Source organism: Aulonocara sp. 'chitande type north' Nkhata Bay, linkage group LG14 (genome assembly GCF_057382095.1).
Source record: "Aulonocara sp. 'chitande type north' Nkhata Bay isolate Kocher_YH1m ecotype deep benthic linkage group LG14, A_spYH_male_GT1.1, whole genome shotgun sequence".
NCBI lineage: Eukaryota > Metazoa > Chordata > Actinopteri > Cichliformes > Cichlidae > Aulonocara > Aulonocara sp. 'chitande type north' Nkhata Bay.
Window position 1 is genome coordinate 32,146,598 of NC_141357.1, and position 19,260 is coordinate 32,165,857.

Sequence of the window (19,260 nt, forward strand, 5' to 3'; positions counted from 1 at the left end):
GCATGACACTGTATTTCTTAAAATCTGTATATATATGCTATAAAAAGTTTTTGACGGCATGTCCTCGGTGTCACTCCAATACCATAATGCCTTGCTCTTAGAGTAAACAAACATTAAGTTGAACCAATTCTTTAAAAATACACAAACCACACTGTTCATGTCCTGAATACCATATGTTATTTCCCATGTTTGATATTTGTGGCTGCTTTCAACATTGCTTTAAAAAAAAGCAACGTTATATTGAAACCTAACTGTAATATTGAGATGCTTTTTTCCCCCGAACTTGACATTTTTGTTCTTACATTTAAATGTAATGTAGTGTTGTCATTTAGAAATCTGGCTTTGTTTTACATTTGGATCAAAACGCACTGGTATTGTGAGAAAGTCCTGCACCACCCCTCATTTCTGTATATTTTGCCTCCAAGAAGCCAGGCTTTGTTATCAAGTGCTCTTGATGAACAATACGGTAGTTCTCCGGGCTCCTTTCTGAAGTTTTTCAACATTTTTGTTTCAGCATTGGCTGCTTTTTTATTCATTTTCTTTCTGGTCTTTGTACCTTCGCATGTTTGTTTGTTTTTAAGTCACCTGTGAATCTTTTAAGCCTAACAGGATATTGTATACATAATTTTCCAATTATCATTTCTTTAGATGAATCTGTGAAAAATATCAATTGATACCACAGTGTGTAAAGATAAGGATAATGACTCCCGTGCATTTGAATGTGCTTCAAGAAGTCTTGAGAACTATTCCCAAAGACTACAAAGTAGAGCTAGTGTAAGTAAAAAGCTTGCCAAACAGATTTCAGGTTGTGATGAAGACTAAAGGTGATCCAACCAAAACACTGAGTTTCAAGCTTGTTAAAGCTGTGCAGAGACTGAGTTTGTACACATTTCAATAATGTGCTGCACCTGTTTCCCATTTTCCTAGCAAATATAAAGAAATCAAACGTGAGTCAAGACTTTTGCACAGTACTGTACAAGCATTTTATTTGGGGGTCAACTGACAATAATTATCATTTTTTTCGGCTTTACAGTTAGAATGTCATGGTAAAAATGGTAAATGGCCTGTATTTATATAGCGCTTTACTAGTCCCTAAGAACCCCAAAGCGCTTTACATATCCAGTCATCCAGTCATCCACCCATTCGCACACACATTCACACACATAGACGTCATAGGAATGTACTGAAAAGGTCTATTGATGTTTCGTTGTTGCATCTTTCCATAAAGAAATTGACTTCATTCTCTGTCAGTGCAGATATAAAGCTACTTTCTCTGTGCTCTCTGTAACAGATTTAACCTGACTGTAATTCAACTGAGCTAACTTCATTATCAACTGATTTCAAATATATCTGAGCGCTGCTGCCCACCCGCTGCTCTCTTCACAGACAGAGGGCATGCCTGCCTGCTCCATTTACATCACCATCCTCTGTGTTACAGACTCGGAGACATTTAATATTTCCATTGAGAATCTAGCCAATGCAAAAACATCCATTGTGAGCCAAGTCAGTCTTCTTTGCTTAATGAAGTACTCATCAATTATTCATGTTTAAAAGCTGTTTTCATTTTTTCCGGGCTCCTGCTTTGTTTTGCATTGATATGATGTAAAAAAGGAAGAAAAAAAACAGGAAACAAACCTGAGGGGGTCTTTGCTTGTGTTTTCTGAAACAGGCACAGTGGAACGGCTTGACAGGACAAATAATAATAAACAAGACGGACGGTCTGAGGAAAGAATTTGATTTAGATGTCATCAGCCTGAAGGAGGACGGCTTGGAGAAGGTGAAGTGTCTAACCCATGTTTATACCGTTAATACATGTTACTGTTATTCTGTTAATACACATTAAAGCAGAGCTGAGTATCATTAATGAGCATAGACAGAGCTGTTAACTGCATTTTCCCAAAAATATGCAAAAAGATGACTTGTCTTTAAACCAACATATAGACCAATTTAATTAAGACTACATAAATCTTGAAATGTGGTGTCATAATTATGCATTTAAAAAGTAACTTTTTGAACTGTTTTGACACACTGCTCTCTCAAAATAACTTGTAGCTGTCTCTTCAAGCTTGCAAGTGTGTGCATGTTCCTTTAATCACAGTGACAATGCTACTCTCGGTTTTGACAGGTCATTAAGAAGCTGTTACCTGTTCATGCTATCATCACTGCAAAGACTTTAAACCTCGGTTAACACAGTTGGGTGTAAAAACTGCTAACAGAAGAATTATTCCCCCTTCTGTGATCTGTGATTAAAATGCTTTCTCTTTATTATTTTTGCAAGACAAACACGGGCAACAACCGCTTGAATAAAGTGTGGAAAAAGGTCTGTACTTTAGCTGCCACGGCACACTAAAGGAATATTGACACCTACTAATTTACTATACCTTTGTGACGTTACCCCTTTTCATTAAAAAATAAAAAGGTTCAGGTACTGGTTCTTAGAAATGGTGTACATTTCTCTACTGGCATTTCAAGTTTATAACATTTTGTGAGCCTTTCCTTTTTTTCCCCCCTATGTCTGTGTTTTTCATATTAACTTTTCTACTTGTTACTGCTTTCTTTTCCTGTCTTTACCTTATTTTCCTCAATTGTGCGAAGGTTACCCAGGTAGCAACTATTTAAAGTCCAGCCACTGTGGTTATTTGGATATTTTATTTGTTACAGATTGGTGTGTGGAACTCCCAAACAGGCCTTAATTTATCAGAAATTAACAAGGATTCATCCACAAATGTAACAGACTCAATGGCCAATAGGACCCTTATTGTCACTACTATTCTGGTATGAACAGACATAAAATCATTGCTAGTGAGCATTTGATTTCAAATGTATTTGTATTATATAATCCACTGAAACCTTTCTGTCGTTCACCAGGAAAATCCTTATGTCATGTATAAGAAATCTGACAAGCCGCTTTATGGAAATGACCGCTTTGAGGGTTACTGTCTCGACCTGCTCAAAGAGCTCTCTAACATTTTGGGCTTCTCTTATGAAGTAAAGTTGGTGTCAGATGGCAAATATGGAGCTCAGAATGACAAAGGGGAGTGGAATGGCATGGTGCGGGAACTCATTGATCATGTGAGTACTGATCAGTCAGTCTTAATGTAAGAGAGAAGACGTCTTGTTCAAAGCGTCACAGTGTCTGCAGCTGACAGTGATTTTTGCTCTTTACTAGGTGGCTGATCTTGCTGTGGCCCCTCTCACTATCACATATGTCAGGGAAAAAGTTATTGATTTCTCGAAGCCATTCATGACGCTGGGAATCAGCATCCTCTACCACAAACCCAACGGCACAAATCCAGGAGTCTTCTCCTTCCTTAACCCACTCTCTCCTGATATCTGGATGTACGTGTTGTTGGCATGCCTTGGTGTCAGCTGTGTGCTTTTTGTTATTGCCAGGTAAAGAAAAAAAAGTGCTATTTGATGTGAACTTATTATAGTTGCTTTTACATTTAAGCAACACTGTTTATGTAAAGGCAAAATTTCAGTTTAACATTTTGACTTTCAGTCTGTAACAGGCCAATAGTCACTTATTAATTTTAACCGATGATTTTTTTCATTCATAACCTTTAGGTTTACTCCTTATGAGTGGTACAACCCTCACCCCTGCAACCCAGACTCGGATGTGGTTGAAAACAATTTCACTCTAATAAACAGTGTCTGGTTTGGAGTCGGCGCACTTATGCAGCAAGGTATCCCTTTATTATCTTTTTATGCAGGCAGAAGTTTTCCTTTGGTAAAGCACATTTAATCATTCCTTTTAAGTATTCATTTAATTTCAAGTAAGTAAGTATTCAATTTAATTATGAATCAATAATGTGATTTGTAATCTTATCTGATAGGATCTGAACTGATGCCGAAGGCTCTCTCTACAAGGATAGTTGGTGGGATATGGTGGTTCTTTACCCTGATCATTATCTCTTCATATACTGCCAACTTGGCCGCCTTCCTCACAGTGGAAAGAATGGACTCGCCAATTGACTCCGCTGATGATTTGGCCAAGCAAACCAAAATAGAGTACGGTGCCGTAAGAGATGGCTCCACCATGACCTTTTTTAAGGTAACCGTCTTTTTGTTTTACAGGACAATTGTAGGGGAAGAATGGAAATAAGAACACTGCTTTTAATTTTAATTAGCCTGGCAAGTTTTACCCTTGAGCCAACAGTCTTCAGTCATGTGCAGCCTGACTGGCTGGCATAAAATTGATTTGGTTTGGAAAAAGAGGAGGGTTAAAGGTTAGTGTCTTGGAAATTTCCCCATGTATCAGTTTAACAAGAACCTGTGGGAGACTGTTCCATAAAGATTTGACGGATTTATTATTTTGCCTGCAGCAGACCCAGCAGTTTATCTAAATCTATGGTGAAAATTGAATGAACTTGAAGAGATTTGTGCTCTGATGCACAGCAGGAGATGGCACCAGTCAACAGATACCCTGCAAATATGGTTTCATTTTAAATATTAGAAGCAGGCGCCAAAGGTGTGGAAAGGTGTAAAGATGCTTTCTTTTGTCTAAAATGCCGTTTTGGTGCTTGTAGATTTGACCGTGGTTTTAATAATCCACAAATGTTGATTTTGATTCAACAGAAATCGAAAATCTCTACTTATGAGAAAATGTGGGCTTTCATGAGCAGCAGGAAAAACACAGCATTAGTGAAAAACAACCGTGAAGGGATTCAAAGAGTCCTCACTACAGATTATGCCCTCTTGATGGAGTCGACCAGCATCGAGTACATCAGCCAGCGCAACTGCAACCTCACACAGATCGGAGGCTTGATAGACTCAAAGGGCTATGGTGTTGGAACCCCAATTGGTAAGAGTGATCACTATATAATAATTTCAGTAATAACCATTAATTACCATGCTCCTTCTCAGAAACCTAAAGATTACGTTACTGTAATTCCTGCTATAGGCTCCCCTTACCGAGATAAGGTCACCATTGCAATCCTGCAGCTTCAAGAAGAAGGGAAGCTCCACATGATGAAGGAGAAGTGGTGGAGAGGGAATGGCTGCCCAGAAGAGGATAGCAAAGAGGCTAGTGCCCTGGGCGTGGAGAACATAGGGGGAATCTTTATTGTATTGGCAGCTGGACTAGTCCTCTCAGTTTTTGTAGCAATTGGAGAGTTTATTTACAAATCCAGAAAAAACTTGGACATCGATGAGGTGAGCGTCGGCCAGTGCGAATGGCACAACAAGTATTAACAAAGACTGTTATGACCATACTACACGCTTGTGTTGTCGTTCCAGGACTACAGCAATCACTAGGCCAATAAAAACTGAAGTCTGAATGTGTCGAACTGCATTGTTACAATCAAAACAAGTTTTTAAGGCAAAGTTTTGTGTTTTCAGTAGTTTTTATGTAGAGCACACAAACATTTTAGTCTCGATTGGAAGAATAGGTTAGAAACCCTTTTTATGATGATGACAGATTGTTGTTGACTTCTGACATCGTGACTCTTGACCATCTTGGCCTTGCTCTTTGTTTTTGTTTTTTTAAACATTACTCCGTGTGAGAGAAATGTCATTTTCATGGTGTTATGGGTAAGTGATGGTAAGTGGTATCTTTCCAGTAATGACTGATTCTCTTATGACACGTTTGTCATTTTCATATTTACAGCGCACGGGAACTTTGACACATTTACAAACTTGTTGATTTATTTGACAGTTTATGAGTGAGTACTCCCTCAACATCTTATTCATCAAGTTGCTTAATGTCTGTACTTTTTTTGTATCATATGAAGTTTATGAAATGCATGGATACGTTTTGTCATGTTGGAGCTGTTTCAAAATGACTAAAAATATGTGAGAACATTACATCCTTTAACCTTTAACTTTTTGATTGTTTTGCTTTTGATCCTGGGCCTTCACTGGATCGGGCCTCAACTTACACGCACTTGAGGTCGCATTTAGAAGACTAAAGCCTTGTAACTTTAATATGACTTTTATATTGCAGCCGTCTCCCTTTCTCACATTCAGTTGTGATGTTTTTCAGTCTGTCTTTTCTGAGAAACGGCTTTCATGAGACACATTTACTCACGTTATCCAAGAAAAGAGGTGATGTGATTACTGACTTTGGGTTTTTTGGCTTTTGGGTTTGAACTGCACTATTAAAAAAAAGCCACTGCATTACACACAAACACACACACACAACTATATTTACAAAAGTTAAACCCTTGGCACACATATAAGCTGTTGGTATTTTTAGTACAGACTAACAAACAATCCTGTATTTCCAAGTCACTTCTCCCACATTCACCATGGATATAAAGTCGTGTATTAAATTGTGCATCTAAAACCATTAGTTCAAATGGATTACAAATAAAATGTAAAGGATAGAGATGTAACCTCAGCATTCAAGAAAAAAATGGGTTTGATGACACATCCTACAGTCCATTCATCCCTGATTCACCTTTCTCTTTGCCTACCTGTTTCCCCTCAATAAGGCATAGCTTTGAAAATAAAATCCTCATCCTCATCATTATAAAGATCCACATTAAACATTCCTGGTTTAAAATTGGCCAGGCCTTGTCACACATATTTGAAAATCCTGCAAATGTAAGGAAAATATTTTGGGTGAAAGTCTGATACTGTATCCTGCTTGTTTTGTCTATACATGCAGGATTAATGTCACATTTCAGATGATGGAACAGGAATAAGTGTAGCTATGACTAAAGACTGTTAAATTACTCATTAGCTCAGTTTAGACTTGGACTGTTTACAATGTCTATCGAGTGCCACAACAGTTACCTAACAGATGATTGCAGTTTCTGGCATTCCTAAACATTAGTGATGTACTTTATTGTACCTTAGGTACCTAAATATTGAATACTTAACCTAAATATTCATAAAGAATCAAATATTAAATATTACAAATTTGCTAGTCTGCTTGTATGTTTATAGTTTTTTGTATGTGCTGAAGAAAAGTTTTTAATATCTAAAAAGTTAGACATTAACTGCACGTGGCCACAATTTAAATGTATAGTATTTACACAGTGGTATGTTTGCGTAAAGAACACAGCTTGTAATTTTTGTCATGAAGCTATAAAGAGTTGTTTCAACAGCTGAATGTTTTCAATGCTAACATATAAGACATGGGTATATCTTGTTATTATCATATTTATGTCAGAGTAAAGTCGAGTACAGGGTAGGCAGGATTAAAGAATACATTCCTCTGTCATCCAAAAAGACTTTTGGAAAACAAAACAAAAAACAGTTGCCTATCAATGCATTTTTTTCAGCTTTTCCCAAATATAAATATAGTCCTACAGATATCTACAGATATGATATTTGCTTTGGGAGCGTTGATGGAAGAGCATAGAGACAGTCAGAAGGGGTTGCACTGTGTCTTTGTGGCTCTAGAGAAAGCATATGATGGGGTGCGAAGCGAGGCATGAGGACAGGGTGAGGTGTGCATTTGGAGGGACAGATGTGTTTAAGGTGGGGAGGGGATTATATCGGGGGTCTGCGCTGAGCTTTTTCTTCTTTGCAGTGATGATGAACTCTCTGTTCAGAATGTTTTTGATGACTGAAAGAGAACATTTAACATGAAAAATAATATAAATGTTAATTCTGTCATTGAGATAGGTGTACTTTTTTACCGTTACTTAAAATACACCTTAGAAATGTGTTTTATATTGTTAAAAAATCTGAAATGGATGAAAAACCTACTCTGTTTGTCTTTGTTCAAAGGTTAATGGGTTCCTTTAAAGCTTTGTGGACTTTTTTCTGCACAGCTAAGCTGAAAAAAAAAAAAAGATTCTCTGCCGAATCTCTCACAACAGTGGTGTTAATTAAAAACCAGTGTACTTGGCAGAATTGAAGGCATCATTTCTTTGCTTTCCTGCTTGTCTTTTGACACTGATAAATTCTAACAATTTCCCCATGACTAGTAAAATAATATACTCTGGTACAGTATGGTGAGATTTTGTCCTGAAATACCCTTTCTTGTGCTTATAGTGTTCTAAATTCAACACAGGGAGGATTGTTAGGATGAGAAACAAGTGTGAGTGTAATCTGTCACTGTACAACCAGCTGTTGATCTGAAGGTTGCAGATCAGGGTGCTGCCTAGCTGGGGCCAGCATGTCCCCTTGTTCCTCTCATTTCTCTGTGAGATTACAGTATTATGGTCCTCATTCATATAATCCTGTCAATGAGATACAGCCCCTTTCTCTGCACTACCCCCAAAATGAAGTTCAGCACTTCAGCATGCAATCAGTTAGGAGACAGTAGGTTATGAGACTTATGTGGTGCTGCAAGAAGGTCACAGACCTTATGCAAGGATTAATTATACAAGTATTGTGTCTTTCTCCAGGGTTTAAACTAGAGAATATTGGTATATAGATCTTCTCTCATTAGTTTTGCATTCACAGTGTTTCTATTTTGGAAACACCATTGGAGATGCTAATTGACATTTCAGGATATTAACTGCTATTTACTGGGTTTCAGACCAATATTCTAATAAGGATCTTGGTTCATGTTGGTGTGCTATTCCAAAATTGAATTGTCAACTTTTCTTCAGCGCTTTGTTGTGTTTATCTCACAAGGAGAATGGATAAGAAGTGTCATATTTGCAACCATAATCATGCATTCGAGCTTAAAATATTGGTGCCTGCTACCTTCTACATATTATTTGCATCTGTGCCATAAAAAGAAACTCTTTGCAGTCCTACACTGAGCAATGTCATTGTTATTAGCATATATGTTCTCCTTTAGCAATGTTGTGAGCAAGCTAACTTCCAGATGCTTTAATTTCTAATCTTGTTTTTTTCCCCTTTCCCTCCTGTTTCCTAATCCTTGCTCCCCGAGTGTAGTACGACTCCATCGTCAAGAGGATAATGACTTGAATCATTGCATAAAAGGGACATAAACGCTTTATGGAAATATAATCATGTATTGAGTGACAATAAAAAATCAAGGATTTATGATTACATCGACAATAAGCTAAGCTGTCACTTTGATTTAAAAAATAAATGTCCCAAATAAGAACAAAGAAAATGAGAAGGGGAAGAAAAACAACAAACAACACCAAAGAAAAGTCTGAATTCAGATTTTAGGGACAAAAAAAGGAAATATAGGCTATGACACAGAATATGTATCAAGACGGATACTGAGGTCAAGAGGGCTTTGCATTAATCTCACATTATGACAGTTTAAGGTTTTGGTATTCTGATGAATTCCAGGATTGGGCTTTAACTGCTTTCATTTTGTTTGCTGGTCTTTAATCTTCTAACCCTGCGTTCTTAATCAGAACTCAGAGCAGGTTTTTAATCTTGCATGAATGAGGCCGCGGATTATGGGCCTCTGACCTTGCCATGCCTCGCAGCTGCTTCCTCCTCAAATCAAGTCTTTCGTCCTGTGTAGCTTGCAAAAGAGGGATCATCTTAGTCTTGCACTACAATGCCGTAAATTCTGAACCGTATATAAAAGACAAACACTGTGGAACTGAGTTTTAAGATGGAAATTTGTAAATAGGTGCTTGCAGTGCTTTTTTTTGAGGGTGATATTCACGCTGACACGCATCAAATTGAAGATTTGGTACAGATGCATCGTTCCAGCGGACAGAGATCATATCTGATGTCTGTAGTATTATAATGATCTAATCATTTTGCTTTTTCGATGGAAAACCAGTTGTTGTGCTCGGAGTGACATCTCTTTGTCAGGGTGTGAGGTTACTTTTCAAAAACAGGTTCCAGTTTTATGAGTTGCTCCATGGCTGCTGGTGTAATTACCACTTTAACCTTGAGGATTCTGTTCTGAGGAAAACAAAATGAGATTGCTTTTTCTTTCATTGTCCCCAAGTGCTACCGTAGTTATTTCAAAGGACACAAAATAATAATTCACATCAGAAGACAAAAACATCTTGACAAAATTGCTTCTTCAACTCTGCAAGACTTTCTTAAAGTGGTGTTTCTGTTCTGTACTGGTTTGTTTGATCTATGATCCTCTCCAGTCTGCAATGAAAGAGGAGCACTCAGACCAGTGTCGGATCAGATTGTTGCTTTGCTTTGTTAAGCCCCTAAAATTTAAACCTTAACAAATGCACAACCCAATTTTCTTTTGGCAGCCTGGAACACGAACAGTAATATGAATTACTAGTCATTGCTACTGATTGCTAAATGTTACTGCTCACAGATGAATCCTTGAGGAGGTTGTGCCACTGCAATAAATTTTAACTAAATGTTTACAAGAGTGAGAGAGGAAATAATATTCCTTGTTTGGAATATTCTTGCTGTATCATTGTTGAATTTGTGAGCTTTGGCAAATGGCTGATTATTATAAAGTATTACATAAAGATTGTTTGACAACAGTTATAAGTGAGGGGTCACTGACTAGCAGACTGATGTGTCATCTTAGCGTCAACCTCAGAACATCCAAACCTAATGTTTATTGTGTATTTGGGATGTATTTTAAAGATTGTTGTCTGCATCATCGATACCTGCAAAAGGACTAAATGTTGCCCTAAACATGTGGACATTTAGGTGTGTGCCATTTACAGACAACAGACATGATGATGGCTAAAATGCAGTTAGGATTTTTTTTTTTTTTTAAATAACATCTGTCTATGTGAAGGAGACGACAGATTGCTTTTCATTTTTATAGGGGCTACAGGTTTTTATTGTGTAGAACTACCACTTCTATAAAATAGGCAAAAACTTTACAAACTCAAATGATTGGTCGGGTGCTTTTTGAGGAAAGCTATCTTTCCTGCATCTACAGAATAACCCTGAAATCTACAGGGATAGTTGTCAGATATGCCGTACTTTTTTTAATTTCCTGTCTGCAGATTTCCAGGGTACCTTTCCTCTTCAAAGTGCTAAGGTCATTCATCAGCCTCCATCTGACTCTGTCTTTAATTTCAACCTTTTTTAGAGCCTGCTGAATTATTCTTTGCAAAGCCACTGCAGAAGTACTAAGTCTCTAGACAACTATGTTACATATTGTGTTTATAGATATGAACTTATGAAGACATGAACTTGTATTGTTGATTTTGTTGGTTAAAGTTTTTTTTAACTTTGAAGGTTAAAGTTAATTTGTTGGCATGGCCAAAAGATTTTAGTAAGAGCCAGAGATAAATCACAAAATTGTTTGTTTGTTTTTTAAACCTGGGTTTGTTACTGGGTTTTCATTTACTCAATTAAATAAGTTTTGTTTAATCGGATGACAGATAACAGGAAATTGCACATTTTTCTGTCAGGTGGATTAGCACAAACTCCTTGCCTTCCCTTATTTAGAGTTCAGTGTGCAGTTACCCTCCCTGAAGGTCTAGTCTGAGCCTCTTATGTTACTCTAGTCACGTCTGTCTCATCTGGTGAGGTAGAGTTATACTTCCATCTACTGGCCAAACTCTGGTAGCGCACACAACCAAAGATTGGAAGTTGAAATAAAACAATGAATGATAACAAAGTGTTGTTTATTTAAATTTGTAATCCATAAAAGCATTTAATAAAAATACTGAACATGCAGACAAAACATGTAACACAATGCCATCAATATTAGCTCTGGGTTAATGTGCAATAGTGCTTGAAACAAGCATATACAAAGATGCCCTCATCTTTTTGAATCCATATTACACAATTGCATAAGGCACATTTTACATAAAATGAAATAACTTCTTATGTTCCCTTGTAACACTTTTAGACCTACTAGAGTTTAAAATACATTAGTATTCAAATAATGCGGTTGAAAAGTTAGGTTAGCTGTGTAAATTTGTTAGTCTACTGGAAAAGATTCAATTAGTTCTATGCCTATTTAATCAAAGAAATAGCATAGTTGTAAATATTAATACAGTATGTGTTAAGATTAAAACAACAGACTAATTAGCGTAAAATAAAACATCTTTTTCATACCTGTTTGGGTGCGCAGCATGATTCAAAATACAGTCAGGTTATGAGCTTCCCTGAGAAAAGCAAACCTACTTTTATCCTCCTAATTTTCAAATGGAAACTTTTAGGAACTACCTGAAAATTGCCTGCACCTTTAAAACAATGAATACTGGTTAATTTTTTTTGCTACAGTAAAATGAAGACTAGAAGTACAGCAAAGAAAACGCCTGACATGATAGTTGCCTCTACCAGGCAGACAATTATTTAGTGAAACACACAGGAAAGCATGTCTATCCCAAAAGAGGATTACAATATAGAACCAAGTTTCACCCTTTGACCTGTGGGCCTGCATGATTACAAGTGACCATGTAGTTTAAGTCCAGTTACTATAAGCTGCTGTTCATATCCAGACAGGCACTGAGCAGAGATGTAGGAACAGGGCAGCCCGTGTCCTCTGTGCCGGCCTGCGGCTCAGCGACTTGAACTGTTTGTACAGTTTGCCCGCTCTGCTCACACCCTGAACTTACCAATTCAATTGCTGGAACAATGTTGGGAGAAGGGATGGGAATATCTTGCGAGGAGAATCTGGAAAGAATCTGTAACTGGTCCTGATCAGAGCAAGATTCAACACTTTTACACAGGCCACAAAGGCTCTGCTGCATGTCCTCAAGGTTTTGCTTCAGTTCTGTTTGCTCCTGGAGCAGCCGCTCTTTCTCACTTTTCTGTGGGGAGGATAACAGTAAAGCTCACTCATTTTTGACCTTTTAATAATGCATTTGGTTCATTTCATCTACAATTTAACTGTACAATTTTTTTGAAAGCCCAGTTACTACTAACGAGTACCACCTCTTGTTTCCCTACCTGCAGGCTAGCTAGCATTTTCTGCTCTCTGGGATACATACTGCAAAGCTGAGAAACCTGCAGCAAGTTCTTATGAAGAGAGCAAGGTGTACCACTGCTAGCTGCAGCTGGAGTTCCAAGGAATGACGTAATCAACATGAGCTGAGGCTAGCTAATTAGCACTTAATAACATACATAAAAAGACATCAATCAGTGGAGCTGGTAGCAAACATTTAACCAAAATTTCTCATATTCTCTCTATAGTATTTAATATACTAGTCCAGTCAGTTCAATTTATAAACCTATCTCTACCACTCATTATTAAAGTTATTTCAATAAAACAGGATACATTCAGTTACTTTTACCACCCTACTTACAGCCATTTATGTTATATAAAGTGGACAAGAACTCCTATGATGATGAAGAAATCAAGGTTCCAGTTATCCTGCCCGGGACAGGATTACCTTGAAGCTAGAGGGTGAGTGCCTGGTTGCTGCACTTGAGGACAGGGTTCAGTGCCATTCAGATTGGGGCGAAGGTTCTGGCAGTCCTATCCCCAACTTCCAAAGCTAGCTTTTGGTACACAGAATGTTGCTTCTCTGGTGGGGAAGGGGCCTAAGCTGGTGCACAAGGTGTTGAGATACAGTCTAAATATAGCCGGCTTGGCTCAACACATAGCTCAGGCTCTGGAACTAGTTTCCTGGAGGAGGGCTTGACTCTGGAGCTGTCCTAAGAGGTGGCAGCCAGGGGTAGATATGCTTGTATCCCCCTGGTTTACTACCAAAAAGTTGAGGGCTTTCTTCATTGGATAAGAAGGTTGCTTTCCTGAGCAAAATTCTAGAGGTGGCACTGCTGTTGTGGTGTTAAACCAAGAACCAGATAGTGACCTATGGAACTCTAGATGCAGCTGACAGGTAACAGCAGTGGACTGCAGCTCTTGCAGTAGCTGAAGCAAAAAATGTGTGGGAGGGGTTTGATGTGACCATGAAATGAGACTTTTGGTCTGACGACTCAGGAGGGGTTAATGGGGCTCTACTCACATTAGATACAATAGGTGTGGGATACTGCTGACCTCCACTGAGGACTGAGGTGGTGGGAAGGTGGGAAGTATGGGGTATCTGGTGTGTTGTTATGAGCCATTCGGACCCTGTGCAACCACAGCGAGAGCTTGGTTTGCATTGCTGGCAGAAAATCGGATTCATTCAGATGGCTGATGATCTCCGCTGGACACAGATTTGTCACAGATTCTGTTCAGTTTTTTGGACACATCATTTGGACGTAGCCAAGTAGGTCTTAGTATTTCAGGGTAGCATTTTGCGAATGATGTGGTTGTGTTGCCTTCATCAAGTAGTGACCTCCAGCTTGCACTGCAGCGATTTGTGACCAAGTGTGAAGCGGCAGAAATGAGAATCAACACCTCCAAATCCAAGATCATGATTCTCAACCAGAAAAGGGTGGAGTCTTGTGGGTTTTGTTCACAGCTCAGAGAATACTGGAGACTGAGACTGGGTAACCAGATAGGGGTTGCGTCCACAGTGATGCAGACACTTTACTGATATGTTGTGGTGAAGAGAAAGTTGAGCAGAAAACCCAAGCTGTCAATTTGTCTGACAAATTACATTCTTACCCTAAACTATGGTTACGAGCTCCGGTTAGTGGCTGAAAGAATGAAGATAATGGATACACTCTGTGAAATGAGTTTTCTTGAGAAGCTGACTGCGCTGTCCCATATAGACAGGATGAGGAGTTTGGATATTAAAGAGTGACTTGTAGAGCTGTTGCTTCTCCACATTGAAAGGAACAGTTGAGGTGGCACCTGACTAGGATGCCTCCTAGGTGAGGTGATTTGGACATGTGATACCAGGAGGAGGCACCCCCAGTGCCCAATGGTGAGATTATTTCTCTCATCTGGCCTGGGAACAACTCAGTGTTTCCCTGGACAAGCAGGAAAGCAATGGTAGGGAGAGGGAAGACTAGACTGCTCTGCTTAGACTACTGCCCCTGTGACCCGAGTGTGAATAAGGGATAGAAAAAGGTGGTAAGGATGCGTCAGAAAGAAGTGTTATCCACAAAGCTGCAGTTCACAGTGGTCATCATGTCAAAGTTTAAAAAAAATATTACTAGTTTATGAAATTACATTATAGCATGTTTAAGAGTATGTTTGGAAAATCAGGCATGTTAGAGTCAACTTACTAATCCTTTGATTTCACATTCTAGCTGGTATATGCTGTCCAGTTTTCTCTTCCGGCACCGCTGTGCAGCCACACGGTTTTTACTTCGTCTACGGACGTCATGGACGAAGTCCAGCTGCTCCTGGGTCAATGAATGTTTTTTCAGAAGCTGCTGAAATTCACTCCGGCTCAGCACTGAGATTTGCTGCACTGGGAATGGAAGCTGAACCTGAAGATTAGAGTTAAACAATTTAGATTAATTTGATTTTCTATCTTCCATTACCAATAACCAAACATCAGACGCATATATAATAACAACCTCTTCCGCTCTTTTGTTGTTGGCCTCAGTATCGCCATCTGTGTCCAGGTCAGAGTCATCAGCAGAGTTTATTGAGGAGGACATACAAGGGCTCTTCTCTGCCTGAGACAAGCTGTCGGTGTGTGTAGCTGCATCATCACCTGTTCCAAGGTCCCTGAGAAAGGGACAGTCTCCTACACTGGCACTCAGGTCCAGCTGCTTAAGCCAGTGAAAGTCAGATGCTTTTGCTAGATTATTTTGTTCCACTGGATCCACAGGAAGTGGCTGAGCCTGAGACGGGCAGAGGTCGGACCAGAATCCTTTTGCCAGATGTTCAGCCACCTCCCTCTCCACGCGACTTCTCTCGCCACATCCTTCTTCATGGCTTAGAGTAGTCAGTGCAGAGTTTGAAAGATCACCTGTCATTCCCTGTTCAAAGTGAGCCTCACTCTGTTTTATTAAAGTACTGCAATCTTCTGCCCCTGAAGTCTCGAGTGGACATGAGCTAGGGATGCAATTGGTTTCTGCACCAAGTGTCTCAACAGTTTGTTTAATTTCTCTGCCTGGTGGATCAATGAGTTCTGGTGGATTCACATCCCCCGAGGCTGACAGCTCACAAGATAAGCCGCAGTCTGCCAAACGCATCTCACTTTGACTGCACACGTCTCCCATCTCTAAAATGTCGTTTTCACAAAACTGAGACGGATGATCTGCTTTGTCAGAGTTTGGGCAAGGCAGAGACAACATGGGGCACATGCCATTTCCTGTTAACTCCAGAGATAAGGGGGCCATTTGTGGTCCACAGTTCTCCAAACAGAAGTGTTCCTCCCTGCTGTTTGTCTGACCTTGTGTACTCTGTGGACACTGCGACGGGAAGTCTATTTGTTCATCACCTCCTGAAGGCACTGAGCTGTGTGACTCACATGATTCTGGTTGGCTACTCTCTGCACGAGAGCCAAAACTTGCACTAGGATCCCGGCTCTGGCAACAGACTTTTTGCTTGACCTCCTGTGAGGATTTTTTGCTTTCACAAAACTTTGGGATGAGAAAATCAAAGCATGTCGACTCCAAGTTGTGAAATCCTAAAACCTCAGCACTGCTGTGAATAGCATCAATGTTTTCTTTGGTAAAAAGGAGCTTTGATGTATAGGCAAATTGAAGCAAAGGTTCAAACCCCTCTACGGTCACCTGCAGGGGAAAGACATAAATTGTTGAAACATAATAAAACACAATGAAACTCAGGCAGCTCAAAAATTCAGTTTCAACAGGTCTCTTATGTACCTGTATTGACCTTTTTAAGTTGAATTTTCCAAACACTGCATATAAACTGTTTTTCACTCACATTATGACACAAAATGGACCAAGTAATAGAAGCTAGTGGACAGACAACAAATCTAACTATGCATACACTTTTCATGGATAATAGGGATAAAATAATGGTGCCTGTATAACATTACCACCATTTACTTTCAACAGTATCACCCATATTAGTTTTTTCCCTATATAAATTGGCTGAACCCCAAGGCACCAACCTCATGTGGCAAGGTGATGATGGGATTCTGGCTGGTGACACTGGTGACCCTGCTGTGAAAGTATTCACTGCAAGAAGCCAAGACAGAGCAATGAGCACGGAAACTCCTGTCTTCCACCACCACCGTCACATCACACAGGACGTCCTGCTGTCTCTGCTCATTCAGACACTGCAGAACGTGGGCGCTGTGCACTGCAGACTGGAAGGTGAACACCGATGTGCGAGGAGCTTGGAGCGCCATAGTTCTTACAAGCTCAGCCTGTGCAAAAAAGAGAGCCATATGGAGTTAACAAAAATGTCATGATTACACAAGAAACATTTCTCTAGGTTTATCAATGTGTATTATATTATAGTGGCTACAGAGTGGAGCAGTTTACACATTTGCCTAACAAGTGAAAGATTCCCAGCTCAAGACACAAATCTCTTTGAGTTGGAAAAAAAATCTGCCAAATCATGCAGAAGTAACTATAATTATTTTCTTATTTCGTCTAGATTTTGCATCCATTTTAATTAATTTGTAAAAATAAATAAATAAAAGACACAGTACAGAAATTCATGGGTTTCTGGTTCTCCGATGTTGGTACTGTAACTCATCTATGACGACATAAACCGTTCCAGATTTTAGACCAATTGTAAGTTGTCAACGTGACTTTGAATGTATGTTTTCTTAAGAGTTTGCAGACATTCTATGGATTAAATAACTAAAAAATGAGCAGAATACAATACAACTAATCATTGCTTGCACTAAAGGTGTCTTTAGCAAAGCCTTCCGTGTATCATGAGGCAACCACAGACAGCTGCAAGGCACATTTTTTTGGTGAAAAAAAAAGAAAAAGAATAATGTATCACAATATTTTGTGTGGCAATAGCATATCAATACAGGGACACCAAATATTTATATTTTATTTAATTAATTAAAATACTGGGAATATTACGAACAAGAGGGTTCATCTCATGTATGACCGAGATAATGTTAGCCGAGCAAATTTATAAATCACGAATGTATAAATCAGCAAGACTGAAAAAACAATGGACACACTTAGCTCAGCAAAGCTAAATCCTGATTCAGAGCAAACTAACGGCCCAGTCACTCAAGTAAAACAGGACAGCAAATTCCTTGCAATCAAAAATAAACTAATACATTAAAAAAAATAAAATAAATCAGTGGCTGCCTTGTGACTGTATTTAATTTTTTTCTAAATGTCTAAATGGTTGCTCACAGCTTGAGAGTGTTGCACAAAAATGACCATTTGGGACTGCACTGATCATTCAGTCCAAATGAGTCTTTATCAGTTTTCTTATAAAACAGGGAGATTCCGGAATACAAATCTAATAACTAAGTGCCAGCTTCTGTCTATATAGACAGCAAAAAAAGTAGCTTTCAATGATTTATCACAGTTAAGTGTTATATTAACAGAAACAGACTGCATGTAATTACCAACTTGACCCAATTCAATCAAAAACTGACGGCAGACCCTCTTATGGTAACATTTATTGCACATTTTAGTGACAGTGTTTATATGAGTAACAATCTCATTTTGTGGGGAAAAAAATAAGCGAAGTGAAATAACTTTATTTTACTGGATAAAACAGACTGACAATGTTAAACGTAATATGCAGTTGGAAAAAAAGTGAGAAATCCCAATGTTGAGTATTGCAAGGGGAGCTTTAGTATTATGTAAAGTTATGTAAAGGTTCAGGAACTTAAACTGCTGTTATGGGCAGCAGAAGTGGTACAAGACATCCAACCAGCTACTTGGCGAAACACTTGATTATGAATAAAATTCTCCCTCAAGGAAATTACTGATGAATAGTTAGTCAAATAGAATTTAATACCTATATAAGTATAACGACATGTAAAAACATGCTCCAGTGCGTTTTTCTTTTAATCTGACTAAAGTAACGAAGAGAAAAATAACTATAACGTTCGCTAAAATTACTTCTAACATAGTCCTTAAGTTAGGCGACTGCCTCTCAATATTTAACTATCTAACTTCGCAAATATTTAATCTTGCCGATAACTAATAGTTCCCCACAGCAAGGAAATGTGGGTTAAACGGTGACTCTTTAACTTGTACGCCAAGTTCAACGCTAAAATGCTGACTCACGTTTAGCCAAGTTAATCAACTGGGCCTGGTGGATAAAGGCAATAAAAGCATGTCCAAAATTATGATCAGTTCGTTATGTTACTGACGACTTATATTAGATTCGTTTAGCTAAACAAATAACAGTGGTAATTGTCTGCAAACGGAAAAGCTTGAGGCTAGGCCAGACCGTTAGCTTTAACTGCGCTCAGTTCGTATTTATTCTTTGCTAGCAAAAAAACAGAAACTGAAACATTCCGCTATTGTGACTTTACTCGATGCTCTTTAAAAAGCCAAACGTTTACTGACCTGCCATGCTACCTGGATAACACTGCCATTAGTAAATTTAGGGATAGGGTACAGATGCTTCTGGCCATTCCGAGCCTGACTTCACTGTAGTCATGTGACAGCTTGGACAAGGAAGCGCTAGCAGCACTTACTGCGCAGACTCATAGCAAGTATCGACAAACCAGCACACAGGAGAGGAGTTTGTTTTTGCAACATTTAATTACATGACATTGA

At 38.8% G+C, this 19,260-nt stretch overlaps 2 protein-coding genes across 3 annotated transcripts in view; one reads left to right on the plus strand and one right to left on the minus strand.

Annotated features, from left to right (window-relative positions):
* Positions 1–11,395, plus strand: part of LOC147314983 (glutamate receptor ionotropic, kainate 1) — a 35,672-nt gene extending 24,277 nt beyond the window's left edge. Inside the window, exons 8-16 of one of the 2 annotated variants that reach the window (XM_086262109.1) lie at positions 1,670–1,777; positions 2,279–2,320; positions 2,662–2,775; positions 2,869–3,072; positions 3,170–3,393; positions 3,568–3,686; positions 3,837–4,054; positions 4,579–4,804; positions 4,904–11,395. In XM_086262109.1, the coding sequence (XP_086118235.1) occupies positions 1,670–1,777; positions 2,279–2,320; positions 2,662–2,775; positions 2,869–3,072; positions 3,170–3,393; positions 3,568–3,686; positions 3,837–4,054; positions 4,579–4,804; positions 4,904–5,193 (1,545 nt within the window). In that variant the 3' untranslated portion in view covers positions 5,194–11,395. The remainder of the gene's footprint in view (positions 1–1,669; positions 1,778–2,278; positions 2,321–2,661; positions 2,776–2,868; positions 3,073–3,169; positions 3,394–3,567; positions 3,687–3,836; positions 4,055–4,578; positions 4,805–4,903) is intronic. The other variant, XM_086262110.1, reaches the window with a different exon arrangement.
* Positions 11,392–19,188, minus strand: LOC147314984 (transcription regulator protein BACH1-like). Its single transcript, XM_086262114.1, has 5 exons — positions 19,048–19,188; positions 16,656–16,913; positions 15,145–16,311; positions 14,848–15,054; positions 11,392–12,536 (listed from the first exon to the last, which is right to left on the minus strand). Exons 2-5 carry the CDS (start codon positions 16,893–16,895, stop codon positions 12,201–12,203), a joined length of 1,950 nt encoding a protein of 649 aa, XP_086118240.1. The 5' UTR covers positions 16,896–16,913; positions 19,048–19,188; the 3' UTR covers positions 11,392–12,200.
* Positions 19,189–19,260: the final 72 nt, after the last annotated feature.

What these genes read in the sequence shown, in the direction of transcription:
- LOC147314984 (XM_086262114.1), bottom strand. Translation starts at nt 16,895, where the DNA reads ATGGCGCTCCAAGCTCCTCGCACATCGGTGTTCACCTTCCAGTCTGCA. An exon ending in TCATCACCTTGCCACATGAG is followed by an intron (nt 16,312 to 16,655) that starts GTTGGTGCCTTG and finishes TTTCCCCTGCAG; the next exon opens with GTGACCGTAGAGGGGTTTGA. An exon ending in AATGTGAAATCAAAGGATTA is followed by an intron (nt 12,537 to 14,847) that starts GTAAGTTGACTC and finishes TCCTCCCCACAG; the next exon opens with AAAAGTGAGAAAGAGCGGCT.